We start from the raw sequence: 18,234 nt of genomic DNA, 5'->3' as shown, positions 1-18,234 counted from the left end.
CTTTAGGTTTCTCAATCTATTGTCATTTGCACTGTTACAAAGTGGTTAGCCGACTCAAGGTCCTGATATAAATAAAGGAAAAACAGTGCAAAAGTACACGCCTTATTTAGCTTTTTTCTGGCAGGAGTCAATTACTAATACGAAATATAGAAAATGGCTAAAACAAAGAGAAGTAGAGACAAATCCTTAATTCTTCATGTCCGCTAAAGTCCTTTTATCATCCTTATCCTTTCATGTGCTCCACCAAATGACGAGAAGTTATGTTGAAGAAAATCTTCATTATATTGTATACCTACAACATCACTATTAATAAATTGACCTGCACAATTATTCTCCTAATAAAGTTGTTCTAATATTTTTGTTTCTTCGACAAGCCAGTGAATGAATTTGTGTGGCACCTAAATATCTGTTGAAATTCTCGAGTCAGAAAATCTCAGATAGGTTTTAATATTAGGAAAATCGTCAACTTCCAAATGTGGCTAACACGCCAGAAGATTAAAAACACGCAGACGAAAGACATCGATAAAAAATTAAAGCAAGAGTTAAATACATTCGATTAAATTGAAAAACATGTTTCTCAAACCGACTGGTTTGTAGACTGATAAGGAGAATCGAAAGCGCAACTTCTCTTCATACAAGCCGGTTTGAAAACTTCTAAGGAGAACGGAAAGTGCAGCTTCTCTTCATACAACAATAGTGATGGCTTCTCTTTCATACGGTGCTCCTACAGTGAAGGTGGCTCACAAAATGCAAAGGCGTAGAAAGCAAAGAGACCATCCTTTCCAGTTTATTAGACAAGGGCGTGAATAAGACCATGATGCTACTGATTTCAACTCAGAAGGGGTTGGAAACGTTGCGTATTCTAAGCTCTAAGCTATGCGGGTTCAGTGAGATGGATTGGAGGTTGAGCGCAAAGCTGGTATGATCCAAATTCATTGAGCAGATGGAGGGCCTTGAATGCATAAAAGCGAGCGCATAAACAAAGAGCTTCACATGGGGACATCAATTTATGAAAAAAAAGGCATGAATGGTTGAGGGTTTCAACTATAGTTAATAGAATTGATTCCCTCTACCTATCAGAGCGCCCTGTTCATCCTCTTGTGGATATGGTACCTAATAACAAGGTAACGGAAACCAGTAATAGGTGTTGTTTTAAATTTTGTTTATTGTTGTTTTTAATTTTGTTTATGATATTCAAGTTCATGAAATCAATATAATATAACATATGAGAACGAGATTACACAGGATAGGTGCAAGGCTACAGACATAGGATAGGTGCAAGGCTACACAGGCATAAAAGCAGAGATGAAAATCATACCAGCTACCATTCCAGTTACTCATAGGTTGAAAGAAGTGTCCATTTCAACTGCACGGAACCAAACTGGAACTAAGCAATTTCGACCAGCTCTGGTAACTGATATCTTATCCTGGTGGTAGAGCTACATGGTTTCTTCCCTGTTCAGTCTTTCTGGTAAACTTTGACTGGTCAGAGCTACATGGTTTCTTCCCTATTCAGTTTTTCTGGTAAGCTTCTGGTATCAATTGCTCTTTCATGTTTTTTTTTTTTGAAAAATAATTGTATCTGATGGGTGTTCGGTGGTGAAGCGGTGACTACTGGTTTAGTGACAGGTTTAGTGAAGCGGTGGCTAAAGGTGGCACTGGCTGGCACTGGCAACAATAGGCACAAGTGTCTGAATCGGTGGCAACAGGGACAGATGTCTCAGAACTCAAAAGCTGACTATTAGCATTAAATGTTTATTGAACTTAATGCAGTATAACATATTGTCAATTTTTCCAAGTTTATCTATGGCCTCGATATGAGGCCAAAGAAGACCTCGAAGTTTGGATAGAAAAATAAATTTAAAACAGAACATTTATTTAAAAAACAAAGTTGGCATATTTGTTTCTTCAAACTTTCATTAAAATAAAAAATATCATTGGTTTTTGTGTAAGTTTAATGCCAAATCGACTTAACCGATTACTATAGTCTCTGCAGCCCTTTGGGCAAGGACTAATCAGAACACCTTTATAATTGATGAAAAAAAATCATGGACATTTTGCGAATAGGAAAATTTGCTGAACAATATAGGAGACTACCTTAGTTTTGAAGTTCACGAACAGTTATTTACAAATTTTTCTTTCGAACATTGAAAGCTCAACCATCATCATTCCAGTGATTCAAACTCGTAAAAGTTATTACGGACATTGAAAGTTCAACCATCAACATTCCAGTGATTCCAACTTGTAAAAGGTCAATTTTTACGGGAAATTTTCTGCACTGTAATTTAGGTGGAGGCCACGGACAACGTCATCCCACACAACACCCAGCTGTACATATTATAATCCAATGCTTTTAAGGGGAAAACTATAAAATGCAACGTGCTTATAAGAGGAAAATGGCGTGCAACTTGTTGCCCAACCTGTAAACTTTAAAGGTTGACAAGTTGCACTTCCAAAAGCATTAGTAAAAACTGTTCACCAAAAGCACAAGTAAAAACTGTTCGAATTTGATAAAAATGTGCAAATTTAATATAAAATTCTAAACACTGCTTTTATTAGACACTAAAGCTACAGGTTAAGGTTATGCAACATATCTTATTACAAAGGAGTTATCCCCAACCCCAAATCTTATTATGAGGGTCACAATACCCCATAATGCTCCCATAACGAGGCCTATTATAGGGTTTGAAGTCCCTTGTAACCCAAAAAAATCCCTATTACAAAGGTTCATGACCATTGAAACACCTAGGTTGATATCCCTCGTAATAGGTATACGAGTGAATACCCATGTAGTAAAAGCCAAGCATCACCACAACAAAGAACACACACCTGAAATCTAGCAGGGCAGGGGGGTGCAGGGTGCATTCCCATGCAGTAAAAGCCAAGCATCACCACAACAAAGAACACACCCCCGAAATCTAGCATGGCAGGGGGGTGCAGGGTGCATCCCCTCGTAGGTTAAGGTGCATCATCTCCAACCCAAGTGTACCCCACAACCCAAGTGCTTGCATCTCAGGGACAAGTGGAAGCACCCTGGCTACGCTACTCCCCCTACTGATGGGGGATGTGATTGCTTACAATGCACACATACTAAGCCCCACTTTGGATACATGGGGCAAAACAAGTCTAGTTCCATCCTTGTTCATGAGCTGGGGCCCTAAATAAACAATATTGTTTAAGCAAGCACTTACTCAACAAGAACCGGTAATAGGGGGACCAACAAACCACAGAAACCATTATAGCTATTAATAGCATATTGACCCAAAAGCAATCAAACTCAAAAGAAAACACTGAAGTAATTTCATAGAAACTTTGAAGGTGGAACAACTGGTTCAAATGCTATTGGAACTTGATGCTTTCAAATACAAAATTGCCTTAATTGTTGGTAATTGACAACAAATTAATGTAAATGTAAATTTGGGTAAATTGTATTAGTTATTGACAAGTCAGTTCCATATTGAATCAATAGTTATGTAACTGAGGAGGTTCATATAAAACTGATGAATGCCCGAACTATTGTAATGGAGAATCATTTCATTGATTGAATAGAAATTCCAATCCCTTGCCCTGTGGATGTTTCCTTGACACTCTGTCAAGGTTTTACCACGTAAATCTTGTGTTTTTACTTGTATGGTTATATTCAGTTTCATTTTCTTTCTTGTTTTGTAACCTCCATTAACTACAAATGGTATCAGAGCGAGTTGGAGGCGAACGCTGGTGTTAAAGAAATCCAGAAGTCTGCGTGTTAAAGACCAGAAGCGAGGTGGAGGTGTCTCGAGCGAGGAGGAGTCTACGCTGCCAAACCAGAACCTGACTCTCTGCGTAGCAAAAACGGGAAGACTCCAAGGTGAGTTGCAAGAGGTGATCGACCGTAGCAAAAAAAAAACAAGCCTCTGCTCTGCGTGTGTGTGCCTAGAGCAAAACCTGCTCTGCGTAGCAAAACGATGGCACATTGTTCAAGGTCTGTTGTTGGCCTTGTTCAGAACCTGCGTGGAGCGAGGAGGCCCATTACGTGCTACTGCGTGTTACCACTGGCCCTGTCCAGAGTCTGCGTGGACCATTACCATTGTTGGCTATCCAGAAGAACTGGAGTCTGTGAAGCAAGGTTGCTGGTCAAGGAAGCCAAGTGGAGGCCCTGTCCAGGTCGTGGAGCAAGTGTTGCTGCCTATTGCTGGCCGACTTCTGCGTGCTGCTAGAGCTGTCAAGGAGGTTGCTGCCGTTGCTGGCCCTGTCCAGGACCCGTCGAGGAAGCTCCTACCCGTGCGTATGAAGGGACCTACGTGGAAGGTGGAAGCAGTGTAGCTTGCGTGTGAAGGAAGCCCTGCGTGGCTGCATGTGAAGGGAGGGACCTGTGTGCTGGCCAAGGAAGCCCTCTAGCTCGGTGTGTCGAGCAGAACCGCAGTGCTGCCCCCATGCGTGAAGGGACTTGCGTGGAAGTCCTCTGGCCCGAGCTATTGCTGGCCATCTACATACTGAAAACGGGTATTTTTTTTCCAGTTGAAGGTTTTTTTTTTATTTAATATAAAGAAAAAAGAGGCAATTTTTTTTTTCTCTGGAAGAGTTATAGAAAAATCTGAATAGGGATTTTTTGTTTTCAAACAAAAAAAACTCAGAATTGTAGAAAAGAGTCAGACTTTTGAAGAGGAAACCCTAAACCCTTGTTTTTTTTAAAGAAACCTAGTTAAAAGAAGGATTTATAGGAAAGAAAATGGCCAAGATGTCGAATGCAAAGTTCGAGGTGGAGAAATTCACCGGCAAGAGCAACTTTGCTCTATGGAAACTGAAAGTTAGGGATTTGCTAGTGCAACAAGGGTTGCACAAAGCATTAGACAGGGCAAATAAGAAACCTGCTAGCATGAAAGATTCGGACTGGGAGGACTTGGATGTTCGAGCTCTCAGTACCATCAGGTTATGCTTGGCGGATGAAGTTCTCTTCAACATTGTTGAAAAAAGTACAGCTTCAGGCTTATGGGAAAAACTGGAAAAACTATATATGACAAAGTCGTTAACCAATAGAATTTATTTGAAAAGACAATTGTACAGTCTTCGAATGAAGGAGGGTTCAAAAGTTGCAGAGCATTTAAATGTTTTTAATACACTTATATGCCAATTAGCAGATATGGAAGTTAAAATTCAGGAAGAAGACAAAGCTATAACCTTGTTGTGTTCTCTGCCTGAGTCATGGGACCACTTCGTAACTTCAATCAGTTTGAGCACCGCTGATTCTTTGAAATTTGAATCAGTTGTGGGAGCTCTCTTGTCTGAAGAAGTACGAAGGAAATCCAGTACTGAAACAACAACATCAGAAGCCATGATAGCTAGAGGACGGTCAAAGGAAAGAGGAGAAAAAACAAGGGGGTCTTCCAGATCTAAATCAAAGGGAAAGAAGTGTAAGGCAAAATGTTGGCATTGCAATAAAATTGGACACCTGAAGAAAGATTGTTGGAAACGAAAAGAGTTTGATAACCCGAAGAAGGAAGCAAATCAGGTTGATTCAGGTATGATAGACGAAGTTTTATCTGCTGAAGAATTATGTATGATAGATGAAACTTCACCTGTATGTAATGTCTCTCAGGGTTTTGAAAGTTGGCTATTAGACTCTGGTGCTTCTCATCACATGTGTCCACACAGAAATTGGTTTACTTCATATGAAGATGTAAATGGTAGTTCTGTGTTTATGGGTAATAATGTATCATGTCAGACTGTTGGGATGGGAAATATCAGGATTAAAATGTATGATAACACAGTTAGAACATTAACTAGTGTTAGACATGTACCTGAATTGAAGAAAAATTTGATTTCTTTGGGAGTGTTGGATTCAGATGGTTATAAGTTTACAGGTCAGAATGGAGTGCTGAAAGTCTCTAAAGGCGCCCTAGTTGTTATGAAAGCAGAAAAGGTTAGAAATCTTTACAGACTCAAAGGAAGTACTCAGGTCAGTGAAGCAATGATTGTGTCAGAAAAAAGAAGAAGAAGGTACTCGCCTATGGCATCAGCGATTGGGTCACATGAGTGAGAAAGGTCTTCAGATACTAATGAAACGTAAATCTCTTCCCAATCTGAAATCTTTGAAGTTGGATTTATGTAAACATTGTGTGTATGGAAAACAGTGTAAACAGAGATTTAAAACTGGAAATCATAATAGTAAAGATATTTTAGACTATATTCATTCTGATCTGTGGGAACCATCTCCTGTTGTATCATATGGAGGTAATCTATATTTTTTAATGTTTATTGATGATTTCTCCCGTAAAGTTTGGGTCTTTATGCTGAAAAAGAAAGCTGATGTATTTAATATCTTTAAACAATTTAAAGCAATGGTAGAGAAAAGAACAGGAAAATCAATTAAATGTTTAAGAACTGACAATGGTGGTGAATTCACTTCAATATAATTTGAACAATACTGTAAGGATGAAGGAATTGTTAGACACAAAATTGTTGTTTATACTCCTCAGCAAAATGGTGTTGCTGAACGTATGAATCAGACTCTTATGGAAAGAGCCAGAAGCATGATCAGCAATGCTAACTTGCAAAAGGAGTTGTGGGCAGAAGCAGTATCCACTGCTTGTTATTTAGTTAACAGATCACCTTCAGTAGCAATTAATTGTAAAATTCCTGAAGAAGTTTGGTCAGGTCAGTCTTGTGATTATTCACATTTAAGGATATTTCGCTGTGATGCTTATGCTCTTATTCCTAAAAATCAGCGTTCAAAATTAGATCCAAAATCGAAATGTTATGTCTTTGTTGGGTATGACTATGTAGTGAAAGGATACAGGTTGTGGGATCCTACATCGCGGAAGATAGTCATTAGTAGAGATGTAACATTTGATGAATCTTCTCTTTTAAAATCAAATGTTGAAAGAATTGAACAGGAACAGGTATCGCCAAATCAACAAATTCAATTGGAGGCTAGACCTTTTGGTGATAGTCAAAAGGAAGAAGAGACTTCTGGAGAAAAAGGTGTTGAAGATACAAAGGAAACTGTTGAAGTTTCTGAACCAATTCAGCAACCAGTCACTCTAAGAAGGTCTACAAGGGAAAGAAAAACTCCCAAAAGGTATGAAGATTCTGCTTCATCTTTTGCTTTGATTACTGAAGATGGGGAACCTTCTTGTTATCAGGAAGTAGTAGATGATATGGATAGCGAAAAATGGAAAACGGCTATGGAAGAAGAAATGGATTCCTTAGCCAAGAACAATACCTGGGATCTTGTAGAACTTGCTGAACCGAGAAGTGTTGTTGGATGCAAATGGGTCTTCAAACTGAAACGGAAAGTTGATGGAAGTATCGAAAGGTATAAGGCGAGACTGGTAGCAAAAGGGTATTCTCAGGTTGAAGGTATCGACTTTCATGAGATTTTTTCACCAGTTGTAAAACTTGTTTCTATTCGTACTGTGTTGGCACTAACTGCATTACTTAACCTTGAGTTAGAATAGTTAGATGTTAAAACAACTTTTCTACATGGTGATTTGAATGAAGAGTTATATATGGAACAACCAGAAGGTTTTGTACAAGGTCGCAGCAGAAGATTAGTTTGCAAGCTCAGGAAATCATTGTATGGTCTGAGGCAGTCTCCCAGACAATGGTACAAGAAGTTTGACTCCTTCATGGTGAGCCAAAACTTTATTAGAAGTGAGTATGATCATTGTGTATACTTCAAAAGTTTCAATGGCCTATTCATTATCTTAGCTTTGTATGTTGACGATATGCTTATTGCAAGCAAAAGCATGGAAGAGATCAATAGGTTAAAGGCTCAGCACTCTAAGATGTTTGATATGAAGGATCTTGGAGCAGCAAAACATATCTTGGGCATGGAGATACACAGAGACAAGAAAAATGGTAAGCTTTGGTTATCACAACAAAAGTATGTGGAGAAAGTACTTGAAAAGCTCTATATGAACAATGTGAAACCTGTTAATGTTCTATTAGCTTCCCATTTTAAGCTTTTTTCGGTTTTGAGTCCTAGAACTGATGAAGAAAAGCAGTATATGTCTCATGTACCATATGCAAATGTTGTAGGCAACTTAATGTATGCGATGGTATCTACAAGGCCTGACATTTCACATGCAGTTGGAGTTGTCAGCAGGTTCATGGCAAATCCAGGTGAAGAACATTGGCGAGCAGTGAAATGGGTGCTTCGATATCTAAGAGGCACAAGTGACCATTGCATCATCTTTAATGGTAGTGAAGGATCAGTCTGCGGATATGTAGATGCTAATTATGCAGGTGATTTGGACAAAATAAGATCTACTACAGGTTATGTCTTTACTCTTGCAGGTGGAGCAATTAGTTGGATGTCAAAGCTTCAAGAAACAGTTGCGTTGTCCACTACCGAAGCAGAATATATCGCTGCTTCAGATGCCAGTAAAGAAGCAATCTGGTTAAAGGGTCTACTTGATGAGATTGGAAGGACATAGGAGAAAGTGAATGTACTTTGTGACAGTCAAAGTGTTATTCACTTGGCTACAAATCCTGCTTATCACAGCAGAACCAAGCACATTGATGTAAGGTATCATTTTCTGAGACATGTGATCAATGGCGGAAAAGTAGCTCTTCAAAAGGTCCATACACGAGAGAATTGTGCAGACATATTCACAAAGCCAGTTACAATAGAGAAGCTGTAATGGTGTTTAGCTTCTCTTGGCTTGTAGAAAAGATGATGAATGGGCATGGGCAAGGGATTAGGAAAATTGTTGTCAAGGTGGACTTTGTTGGTAATTGACAAGAAATTAATATAAATGTAAATTTGGGTAAATTGTATTAGTTATTGACAAGTCAGTTTCATACCGAATCAGCAGTTATGTAACTGAGGAGGATCATATAAAACTGATAAATGTTCGAATTATTGTAATGGAGAATCATTTCATTTATCGAAATGAAATTCCAATCCCTTGCCCCGTGGATGTTTCCTTGACACTCTATCAGGGTTTTACCACGTAAATCTTGTGTTTTGACTTGTATGGTTATATTCACTTTCATTTTCTTTCTGTTTGTAACCTCCATTAACTACATTAATAACCACAACTTTGGATACTATTAATTTCTGGCCCCCTATTCTACGCGTGCAATAGCAGAATATCACTGTGGTAACAGACACATTAATAATCAATGATGGTGTTGGTAACCAAGAGATGCCATTGTCATGGCACCAGCATTCAACCAATAGGAAGGCTCATCTGCCAAGATACTTCTTATTCTCTCAAATTATCTTCAGTGTTGTATGAACATGCACTAACTCTGGATATGTTGAAAGTTAAATTTTGTACAACTAAAACCATATGGATACTGATCTGCCGACTTCCATTGGCAGTGTACACATAATGCAAGTGCTAAACCTGATCATCAACTATTAGAAATGGCATTGGTGTAATACCATCATCATTAAAATATTAGCTCAATGCAGAGAAGGATGGTTGCTTTATTGAAAATGGCTTTTGAAACCATAACTAAAGATAGCTAATAACTGAAACATCTACCTCCAAAAAGCAGATGGCATGATAAGTTTTGAATTGACTTGCAAAACCTGATCATCAACTATTAGAAATGGCATTGGTGTAATACCATCATCACTAAAATATTAGCTCAATGCAGAGAAGGATGGCTGCTTTATTGAAAATGGCTTTTGAAACCATAACTAAAGATAGCTAATAACTGAAACATCTACCTCCAAAAAGCAGATGGCATGATAAGTTTGAATGGAACATCTGTCAAGAGTCATTAGCATGATCACAAGGACATTTAAGAGGCACAAAATTGTTGCCCAATCTATCAGTAGTCAAATGCGTAGTCCTGTTTTGGAACTTCTGAAGGACATCTGCTATCCAGTCTGCCAAATAAGTCACATTGTGGCCAACCTGCCCATCTTTATGAAAATTGAAGCAATGCAATGTTCCTTTCCCAGGGTTTGGGCATTCAGGTCCCTGATTGTCTCGCCATGTGCCCTCATGCTTTATCCCTGACCAACTGGCAAGCCATCGAAATACATTTTGTCCATTTCCTGCAAATTCTAACCACCCTTTCGGAAACATTTCCATCACACTACTCCCCTTTTCCATGAAGATCATGTCTGTTAGCTGAGCTCCGTGAACAGTTGCCAGAATATCAGTTGTACTCATCAGACTCACCTGCAGGAAAAAAAAAAAATTGATCAACCGTTTCAGATCGGGCATATTTACCTTGTATACTCACAGGCACAAGCACTGGGTGTTTTTAATTTTGTCATCAAGTACAGAATTTTTCGTATATCCTTTGGGCACAAACACGAGGGAAGTACTCTCAGAGTTAGCTATTTAGGTATCACTGAGTAATCAGGATATATCTATTTTAAATATACAGGGATTTTTTTTAAATGAAAATTTAAATTTCTTTAAAAGTGATTTTTTTATTAGTTGTTATTATTTAAATGTTTTATATAGTTATTTAGTTTTTTTTTTAATTTTTTTATTTTTTATGGATACATGTCAAATTTCAATTTTGATGACTTACTTGACACATCATACTAGGCTATAGAATGGATTATAGAATGAGCTTATTCACTCAAAAATATATTTAATACTGGGTTGTAGAATAAACCTCTCTACTCAAAAATATGTTTAAAAATATATTTAAGATTCTGAAAAAATATATTTTTCCCAATAATCAACAATATTTTTCCATGAGCTAAATTTATGTACAAAATTGGCCACAAACTTTATCTTATAATAATTTTGAGCTGACATTGATGTTGATAAATGTGCTTCTTTTGTTTCCGAAAGCCTTTACATCTGAAAAAGAAAAAGAAAAACAGGAAGATTTCAGTCATTATCACGCTTCAAAACTTTTTCCTTATAATCATTTTGAGCTGACTTTGATCTTGATAAATGTGCTTCTTTTGTTTCCAAGAACCTTTACATCTGAAAAAGAAAAAGTAAAGCAGGAAGATTTCAGTTAGTATCACGCTTCAATCATCCAAATTGAGAGAAAACTGAGGGCTCCAAAGATATGTTTGTTGTAGCAGTAGATCTTATTGACAAATATTCAGTGACAAGATTTAAAATAAGCATACTAATTTCAACTGAAGCTTTTTATTTATCGTTGTGGTTCATACTCACGTCTTTCCTAGCGTTAGTGTTTTCTTGAATCTTATATAAGCTCTACTACACAGGTTAATAGAATTGTTTTCTTGAATCTCTTATATAAGGTTTACTTCACAGGTTAATAGAATAATATGCACAGCATGTTATTAGTATTTTGTTATTTTATTTTTATTGTGTTGATAGGCACAATTTATAAAGGGTGATGTGTATTTTTCTTTATGTTTAGTGTGGAGTTGACATTTTTAAATAAATAAAAAATATAAAAATATAGGTTATAATTAAAAAAATAAATTAAATATAGATCAGATAAAAATATTTCATTTTCACTCTCAATTATAAATAAAATATTTGAATCTCTATATAAAATAATATAATTTTATATTAAACTTACAAAAATAAAATAACTAAAAGTAAAACAACATTATATTTTCACTTTTGTGTATGCATGAGAACATATACTTCTTATACTTTTTAAAATAATTTTAATATAATACTTAAATAAATTATGGTAATATACTAATTAATTTTTTCATATATATATATATATATCTATATATATATATAATAAAATTTAATATTAATTTTAATTATTTTTTAATAAAAAATAAAAAGAAAAAATAATGGAAGAAAAATCAATTATTTCCTAATAAAACTAATAAGAACAAAATGTGTAATTCATTTAATTTTTAATATAAAATTACTATGTAATATAAAAAAATTCAATGTGGATCATAGATAGAATATTTCAAAGTATATATTATATAAAGCAATTGAAGAAAATAAAATGGTATGGTTAAAATATTTATATCAACTTACTATTCTACATTTTGGCCTCTTTCATTTATATTTTTTGGTAATTTTGTATGAAGTCTAGTTTAGGAGTGAATCCATTTATGTATTCAAAAATGAAATTTAAACAATGAAAAATGATTATATATATATATATATATATATATATATATATATATATCATCACTTATCTATTAAGGGGCAAGGGAGACCAGATCTCTTCAACTACAAAGTTTTGCACTCTAAAAAAAAATTTCATTCCAAGATATCTGATCTCTCAGGGCTTGCTAAATATATGATTAACATAGATCTATAGTAGTATTATACAGAGATATGTTCCAATTACACCTACGGATGTTGTTCTTTTAAACTTTTGACACGAAAAGAAATATCGCCCAAAAAAAGCTCAAAACAAAATTAGTAACCACCTAAATTTAAAGTACTACACCTACCTAAGAATGTTGTTCTTTTAAACTTTTGAAACAAAAAAGAAATATACCCTACAAGAGAGGCTCAAAAGTAGCCACATAAGTTTAAAGTATTTTCTCCAATGCTTGTGCACATAAGCTCCATGGAATTTTATAATAGAATAGACATGTGCTAGTGAATTAATAAAGCTTATTTACTCAATATCGAACATAAAGACAATGAATTGAAATCTAATCCATAGAATATATATATATATATATATATATATATATATAATGATCTACATGATGACATATATACACATTGATAAGTCATAAGGTGAAAGGTTATGATGAAGGCTATGAATCTTAATGACAATTATATTGTTATTATTATTTATATATTTTAGGTTTATTACATTTTCTTAACTTTTAAAGATGTTTTTATTAAAGCATTTTATAAGAATTGCCATATTTTTATTTTATTTTACAATTTCTTTTTCATAATTTTTTGTTTTTAACATTGAAAATGTGAGTCAATACGATCTTCACAATGTCAAATATAACTATTAAACTGTGAAAGGATTTGACCACCCTAATTTAATCCCTTATGGAACTACTTTTTATAGGGTTCCCTGGATGAACTTTTATTTTGATACTTCGTTGTACTAGAATTAATATTATTTGGAATAAAGGTCAATTACTTTTGTTTAGAGAAATGCTGAAATATTGATTGGCTAAAGTGTCTATTCCGGTGATTAGGATGTCAATGAGGTGTCCTAATGGAAATTTGTTAATTTTAGGTATGTTCTATGCTTAGAGCAATTTATTTCAATTTTCACAGTTAGCTCAATATCTTTTCCAGATTAGCAATCACATCAGCATTAAAGTAAACTGCAAATAGAACATAAACATAAATCACAGAAGACAAGCCAAGACACGAGGACACAATATGTGGCGCTAGCCAGGGTCAAACCCCAATGTGGGGAAACCCTTGATCAATTCTTCTTATATATTTTTCAATAGTTCAGTAGAGAGAGAGATAGTACGTTTACAACATAAGTCAACACTTTGACTTATCTAGATAAGAGCATAGATAATCTCTAAGAAGATGATACATGAGATCAGTTGAAGACATGCTGCTTCAACTAATTCTCCAAGATGACTCCTTCACCTATCGTTGTGTTACAATTCATCATCATGTTGCATCTCACCGTGTTGCACCATGCTGCACCCATCATCACTATGCTGCATCTCATCATGCTTCATTAATCATGACTATACCCATCATTGTACTGCATTATGTGCCATTGTTGCACCATGTTGCCATACTGACCTATGTGCTGGCTGCATCTTGCTTTCTTGTTGTCCCTAGCATGCTTGTTGTCCTTTGCATGCTTCTTGTTGCATGCTAGCTGTAACATTGCATGCTTGGTGTATTTGCTGCTAAGTACCATACAACTGTCCCAATGTTAATTAGTTGTCCCTTGCATGCTGCTCTCCTTCGGAGACAAATGCTCTCGCTGTTCCGGCAGTTCTGACAATTCCAGTTGTTCCCGACAGTTCCAGCTTCTACTCTCTGCGTCAGTTTTCTCGCCTGTTCCAGCTGTTCCGGCAGTTCTGGCAATTCCAGTTGTTCCCGACAGTTCCGGATTCTACTCTCTGCGTCAGTTTTCTCGCCTGTTCCAGCAGTTCCGGCAGTTTCGGCAATTCCGACTGTTGTAGAAATTTCTGTTTTCCCACCCCGGTTTTCAGTTTCACCTTATTTCTCCCATGTAGTTAAATGCCCTTTCCCATAACCATACATTTAACAAGCTGAAAAAATAAATATTGCTGAAAACACAAATTCTGGAAATTTTACAGAATGCTGGAAATTGCAGAAATAAAAATCAGCAGTAATAAACAACCTTTAAAACACATTTAAACACTGAGATTTTTGGTCAACTTGACCCTGGAAAAACCCCCTACAACTCTTGGGGAAAACCAGTTTGAGAGCTCTTCTTTATTTCTGGAAAATGCCTTTTTACAGTGAGAAAATTTTCAGCAAAAAATCAGCAAAACAAATTTTTCCAGCAAGCAAACTTATCTGTTTTTCAGCTAACAGATAATTTGGAAAATGCGTTGTACGAGCTATACGGATTGTACAGATGTACGGACTGTACAGACGTGGGGATGTATGGACCGTACGGACTGTACGAGCTATACGGACGGTCGTACGGACTGTACGGACAGACCTCGAAATTTGTGCAGAAAATCGCCTCCTCGATATTCGTGCCTTAAAATCAGTTTTTCCCTGTTTGCTCACAAAAATCTGCATTTTTTCTGCTTGTTCTTTGAGCTTTACTGATTTGCTGAAGTGCTACCTTGGTATGTGTGCCAAACTGCTGCCTCTTTCTCCTCCTTGTCCAGAAATCTCCCTTGCTCTCTTGCTCTCCTTCTCCCAATCTGCTCATGAAAGAATGAATGATCTTTTTCTCCTTTTCCTCCCTTAACCCAACCCTAAGTGACTTTTGGGTGATCCCTAAATCCAATGGCTGAAATAGATTTAGATCAATGGCTGAGATTAAATGCTCATTTAAATCTCACTTTCTATTTTTTAATTCACCCCACTTTAATAAAGACCCACTTAGTCATTTATTTCCAAAGTCACTTTTCCTTTCTAATTTTTCATTGACTTTATAAAAGTCACTTTAAAATTAGACTTAGTAACTTTATCACTTAAAGTCACTTTTAAATTAAATTTAACTTTATAAAAAATTTTAAAGTTACTTTAGGAGAAAAATTAAATTATTTTGGACACTTTTCCCTAGGCCAAAGATCAAAGCCTAAGGGAACCACCTGTCCGCCGGTACCAAATTTCAACACTCCCTCTTACCGAGGAAGGTGTTCCTCACCACACCCATCTTGTCTCTGAAGTAGACATGCTTGCCCCGTGGTAAGGCTTTGGTAAGAATATCTGCAACCTGCTCATCAGTGGAAATATACTCAAGCTTCACAGCTCCCTTCTGAACATAGTCTCTGATGAAATGATATCTGATCCCGATATGCTTTGACCTGTCATGAAATACTGGATTCTTCGTGAGTTTAATGCAACTCTGATTATCACAATAAATCACTGAAGGTCTTAACGGCTGACCAAATAAGCCAAACAACATCTTGCGAAGCCAGATGGCCTCACAACTAGCTAGACTGGCTGCCATATACTCTGCTTCCGCTGAACTCAGTGCTACTGACTGCTGCTTCCGGCTGAACCATGACACTACTGCTGAACCCAACCCAAAACAACACCCTGAAGTGCTCTTCCTATCAGAAGCACAACCTGCCCAATCAGAATCAGTGTATCCTGCCAATCTCACTCCATCTCCCTGCCTGTAGTCCGAACCATAATCCACTGTCCCCTGGAAGTACCGCAAAATGTGTTTTGCAGCCACCCAGTGAACCTTCCTAGGCTCACGCATAAACTGACTCATCGTGTTGACTGCAAAACAGATATCTGGTCTAGTGTTGACCAAATACATCAAGGAACCAATCAGCTGCCTGTACAATGTGGGATCCACCAACTCGGAATCCGAAGCATGAAGCTTCTTCCAGTTGGTGATCATCGGTGTCGACATGGGTCTACAATCCTCCATGTGGAATCTGCTAAGAATGTCCACAATATACTTCCCCTGCCCCAGGAAGAAATGCCCCTCCTCCTGCCACACCTCCAAACCCAAAAAGTAATGCATCAAGCCGATGTCCTTCATCTCAAACTTCGCCGCAAGATCTCTCTTGCAGTGCTCTATGAGTCTCTCTGCACCTGTAATGACCAAGTCATCCACATACAGCACCAGAATGAGAGGCTCCTCACCAATCACAATAAAGTAAAGGTTCGGATCTGCCTCACTCTTTGTGAAACCCATCCCCTGCAAATATGTATCTATCCTGGAGTACCAAGCTCTGGGAGCTTGCTTCAGGCCATAAAGGGCCTTCTTCAGTCTGCACACATGGGACTCCTTCCCATGCACCTCAAAGCCCTGTGGCTGCTCAATGTACACCTCCTCCTGTATGAAGCCATTGAGAAATGCGGTCTTCACATCCATCTGGTGGATCTTCCAACCCATCTCTGCTGCTATCGATATAATGGAGCAGATCGAAGTATATCGAGCCACGGGAGCGAAGGTCTCCTCATAATCAACTCCCTCTACTTGGGAGAACCCTCTAGCCACAAACCTTGCTTTGAATTTCTCAATGCTGCCATCTGCAGCATGCTTTACCTTGTAAAGCCATCTGGAAGTAACCACAGATTTTCCCTCAGGCCTCGGCACCACCTCCCAAACATCATTTTTCATGATAGAAGAATACTCCTCCTGCATGGCCTCTCTCCAGACCTGCTGGCTAGCTGCCTCCTCATAGCTAGAAGGCTTAGAGTCAAGGATGCTGGTAACCATCGCCATATAACTACAAAACCTCTCAGGTGGTCTACTCTCTCTGACCGGCCTCTTCGGCTCAGCAATAGATGTGGCATCTCTCAAGGTGTCCTGAAGCCACTTGGGCTTCCTCTTCCCTGAGCATGCTTCTCCCATAGGAGAATGAAACTCCTCCTCATCACCATCAGTAGCCTGAACTCCTGACTGTCTGTCTGCTGTCCTCCTGCCTGCACCTGAACCTGTAGAAGCTGAGGTACCGTGTGAACTGTCCATCAGTGGACTCCCTAGTGAACTGCTCTGCATGCTGCCCGGAGCACCACCCCTCTGGCTCGGCGAGCCACTGCTCACTGATGGACCTGACATCCTCATAGATGTACCTCCGGATCCTCCTGATCCCTGCCCACTGGATCCCTGCGACTGACTCAACTGCTGCTGAGGGTCTGGCTGATCCAGATACTCTAACTCCCGTGACCTCCTAAAGGCCCTGTCCTCCTCGAACTTCACATCCCGTCTGACAACAACTCTCCTCTGTGCAGGAATGTAAATCCGAAAGGCCTTTGAGGTCTCACTGTAGCCCATAAAGATACCCTTCTCTGCGGTGGGCTCTAGTTTGGTCCTCTTCTCCTTGGGTATATAGGAGTATGTAATGCATCCAAAGATATGAAGATGACCAATATCAGGCTTCTTCCCAGAGAAAGCCTCCTCCGGAGTCATGTGCCCCAAGGCACGATGCGGACTCCTGTTCTGCAAGTAAACAGCTGTGTTGCAGGCCTCTGCCCACAAGAACAATGGCAACCCCTGATCATGTAACATGGCTTTGGCAGCCCCTATGATGGATCTGTTCTTCCTCTCAGCAACCCCGTTCTGCTGGGGGTTGTAAGGAACAGTGAACTCCCGCAATAGTCAACAAACTCTCCAAGGGTGTACTCTCCTCCATTGTCCGACCTCAGGGACTTGATCTTCCGACCTGTCTGTGTCTCCACAAGAGCTCTAAACTCCTGAAATCGCTTGAAGACCTCACTCTTGGTCTTCAAGAAATAAATCCAGGTCCTCCTGGAGTGATCATCAATGAATAAAACATAGTACTCATATCCACTCAAGGAAACATGAGACATCCGACTGCTCACATCGGAATGAATCAAATCAAGTATCCCAGTCGCTCTGCTGTCACTGCTGGGAAAAGGGGATTTGGCAAACTTGCCCATCGCACAACCTCTGCAAGTATCAAAGTGATCAGTACTGAAATCTGGCACCCCTGTAGTGATCTCCCACAATGTCCTCAAGGCTCCATGATACATGTGTCCCATCCTGCGGTGCCAAATCTCACACAGCTCAGCACTGCTAGCTCTGCTGTCGGTACTACTGCTCAATGCCAACAGGGGCTGGAATGCAAACTTGTACACCTTTGCATGGCGTACACCTATCACTCTAGCTAAATCAGCTGGAGCGCCCCTGGGATACATCAACACCTGTCCTCCCCTGAACAGTACCTCATATCCTCTGTCCTCCAAAGCTGAGACGGATATGAGGTTCTTCCTCATCCCTGGCACATAA

General features: G+C 38.3%; 1 protein-coding gene and 1 long non-coding RNA gene across 4 annotated transcripts in view; one reads left to right on the top strand and one right to left on the bottom strand.

Moving 5' to 3' along the window:
• Positions 1–486: 486 nt before the first annotated feature.
• On the top strand, positions 487–1,420 carry LOC149181722 (uncharacterized). Its single transcript, XR_016257557.1, has 2 exons — positions 487–1,124; positions 1,246–1,420. It is a non-coding gene; the product is annotated as an uncharacterized LOC149181722 (long non-coding RNA).
• A 7,795-nt stretch (positions 1,421–9,215) lies between these two features.
• The window catches only part of LOC149181721 (uncharacterized), a 175,408-nt gene continuing 166,389 nt past the window's right edge, over positions 9,216–18,234 (bottom strand). For all 3 annotated transcript variants that reach the window (XM_089416680.1, XM_089416681.1, XM_089416679.1), the window contains exon 4: positions 9,216–10,124. In XM_089416680.1, the coding sequence (XP_089272806.1) occupies positions 9,708–10,124 (417 nt within the window). In that variant the 3' untranslated portion in view covers positions 9,216–9,707. The remainder of the gene's footprint in view (positions 10,125–18,234) is intronic.

This window comes from Pinus tabuliformis, chromosome 3_2, assembly GCF_031772625.1.
Source record: "Pinus tabuliformis cultivar Carrire ecotype Pingquan chromosome 3_2, CPIR1, whole genome shotgun sequence".
In the NCBI taxonomy this organism is placed as follows: domain Eukaryota; kingdom Viridiplantae; phylum Streptophyta; class Pinopsida; order Pinales; family Pinaceae; genus Pinus; species Pinus tabuliformis.
Note: the sequence above shows the minus strand (reverse complement) of the source record. Positions and strands in the feature narration are given on the sequence as shown.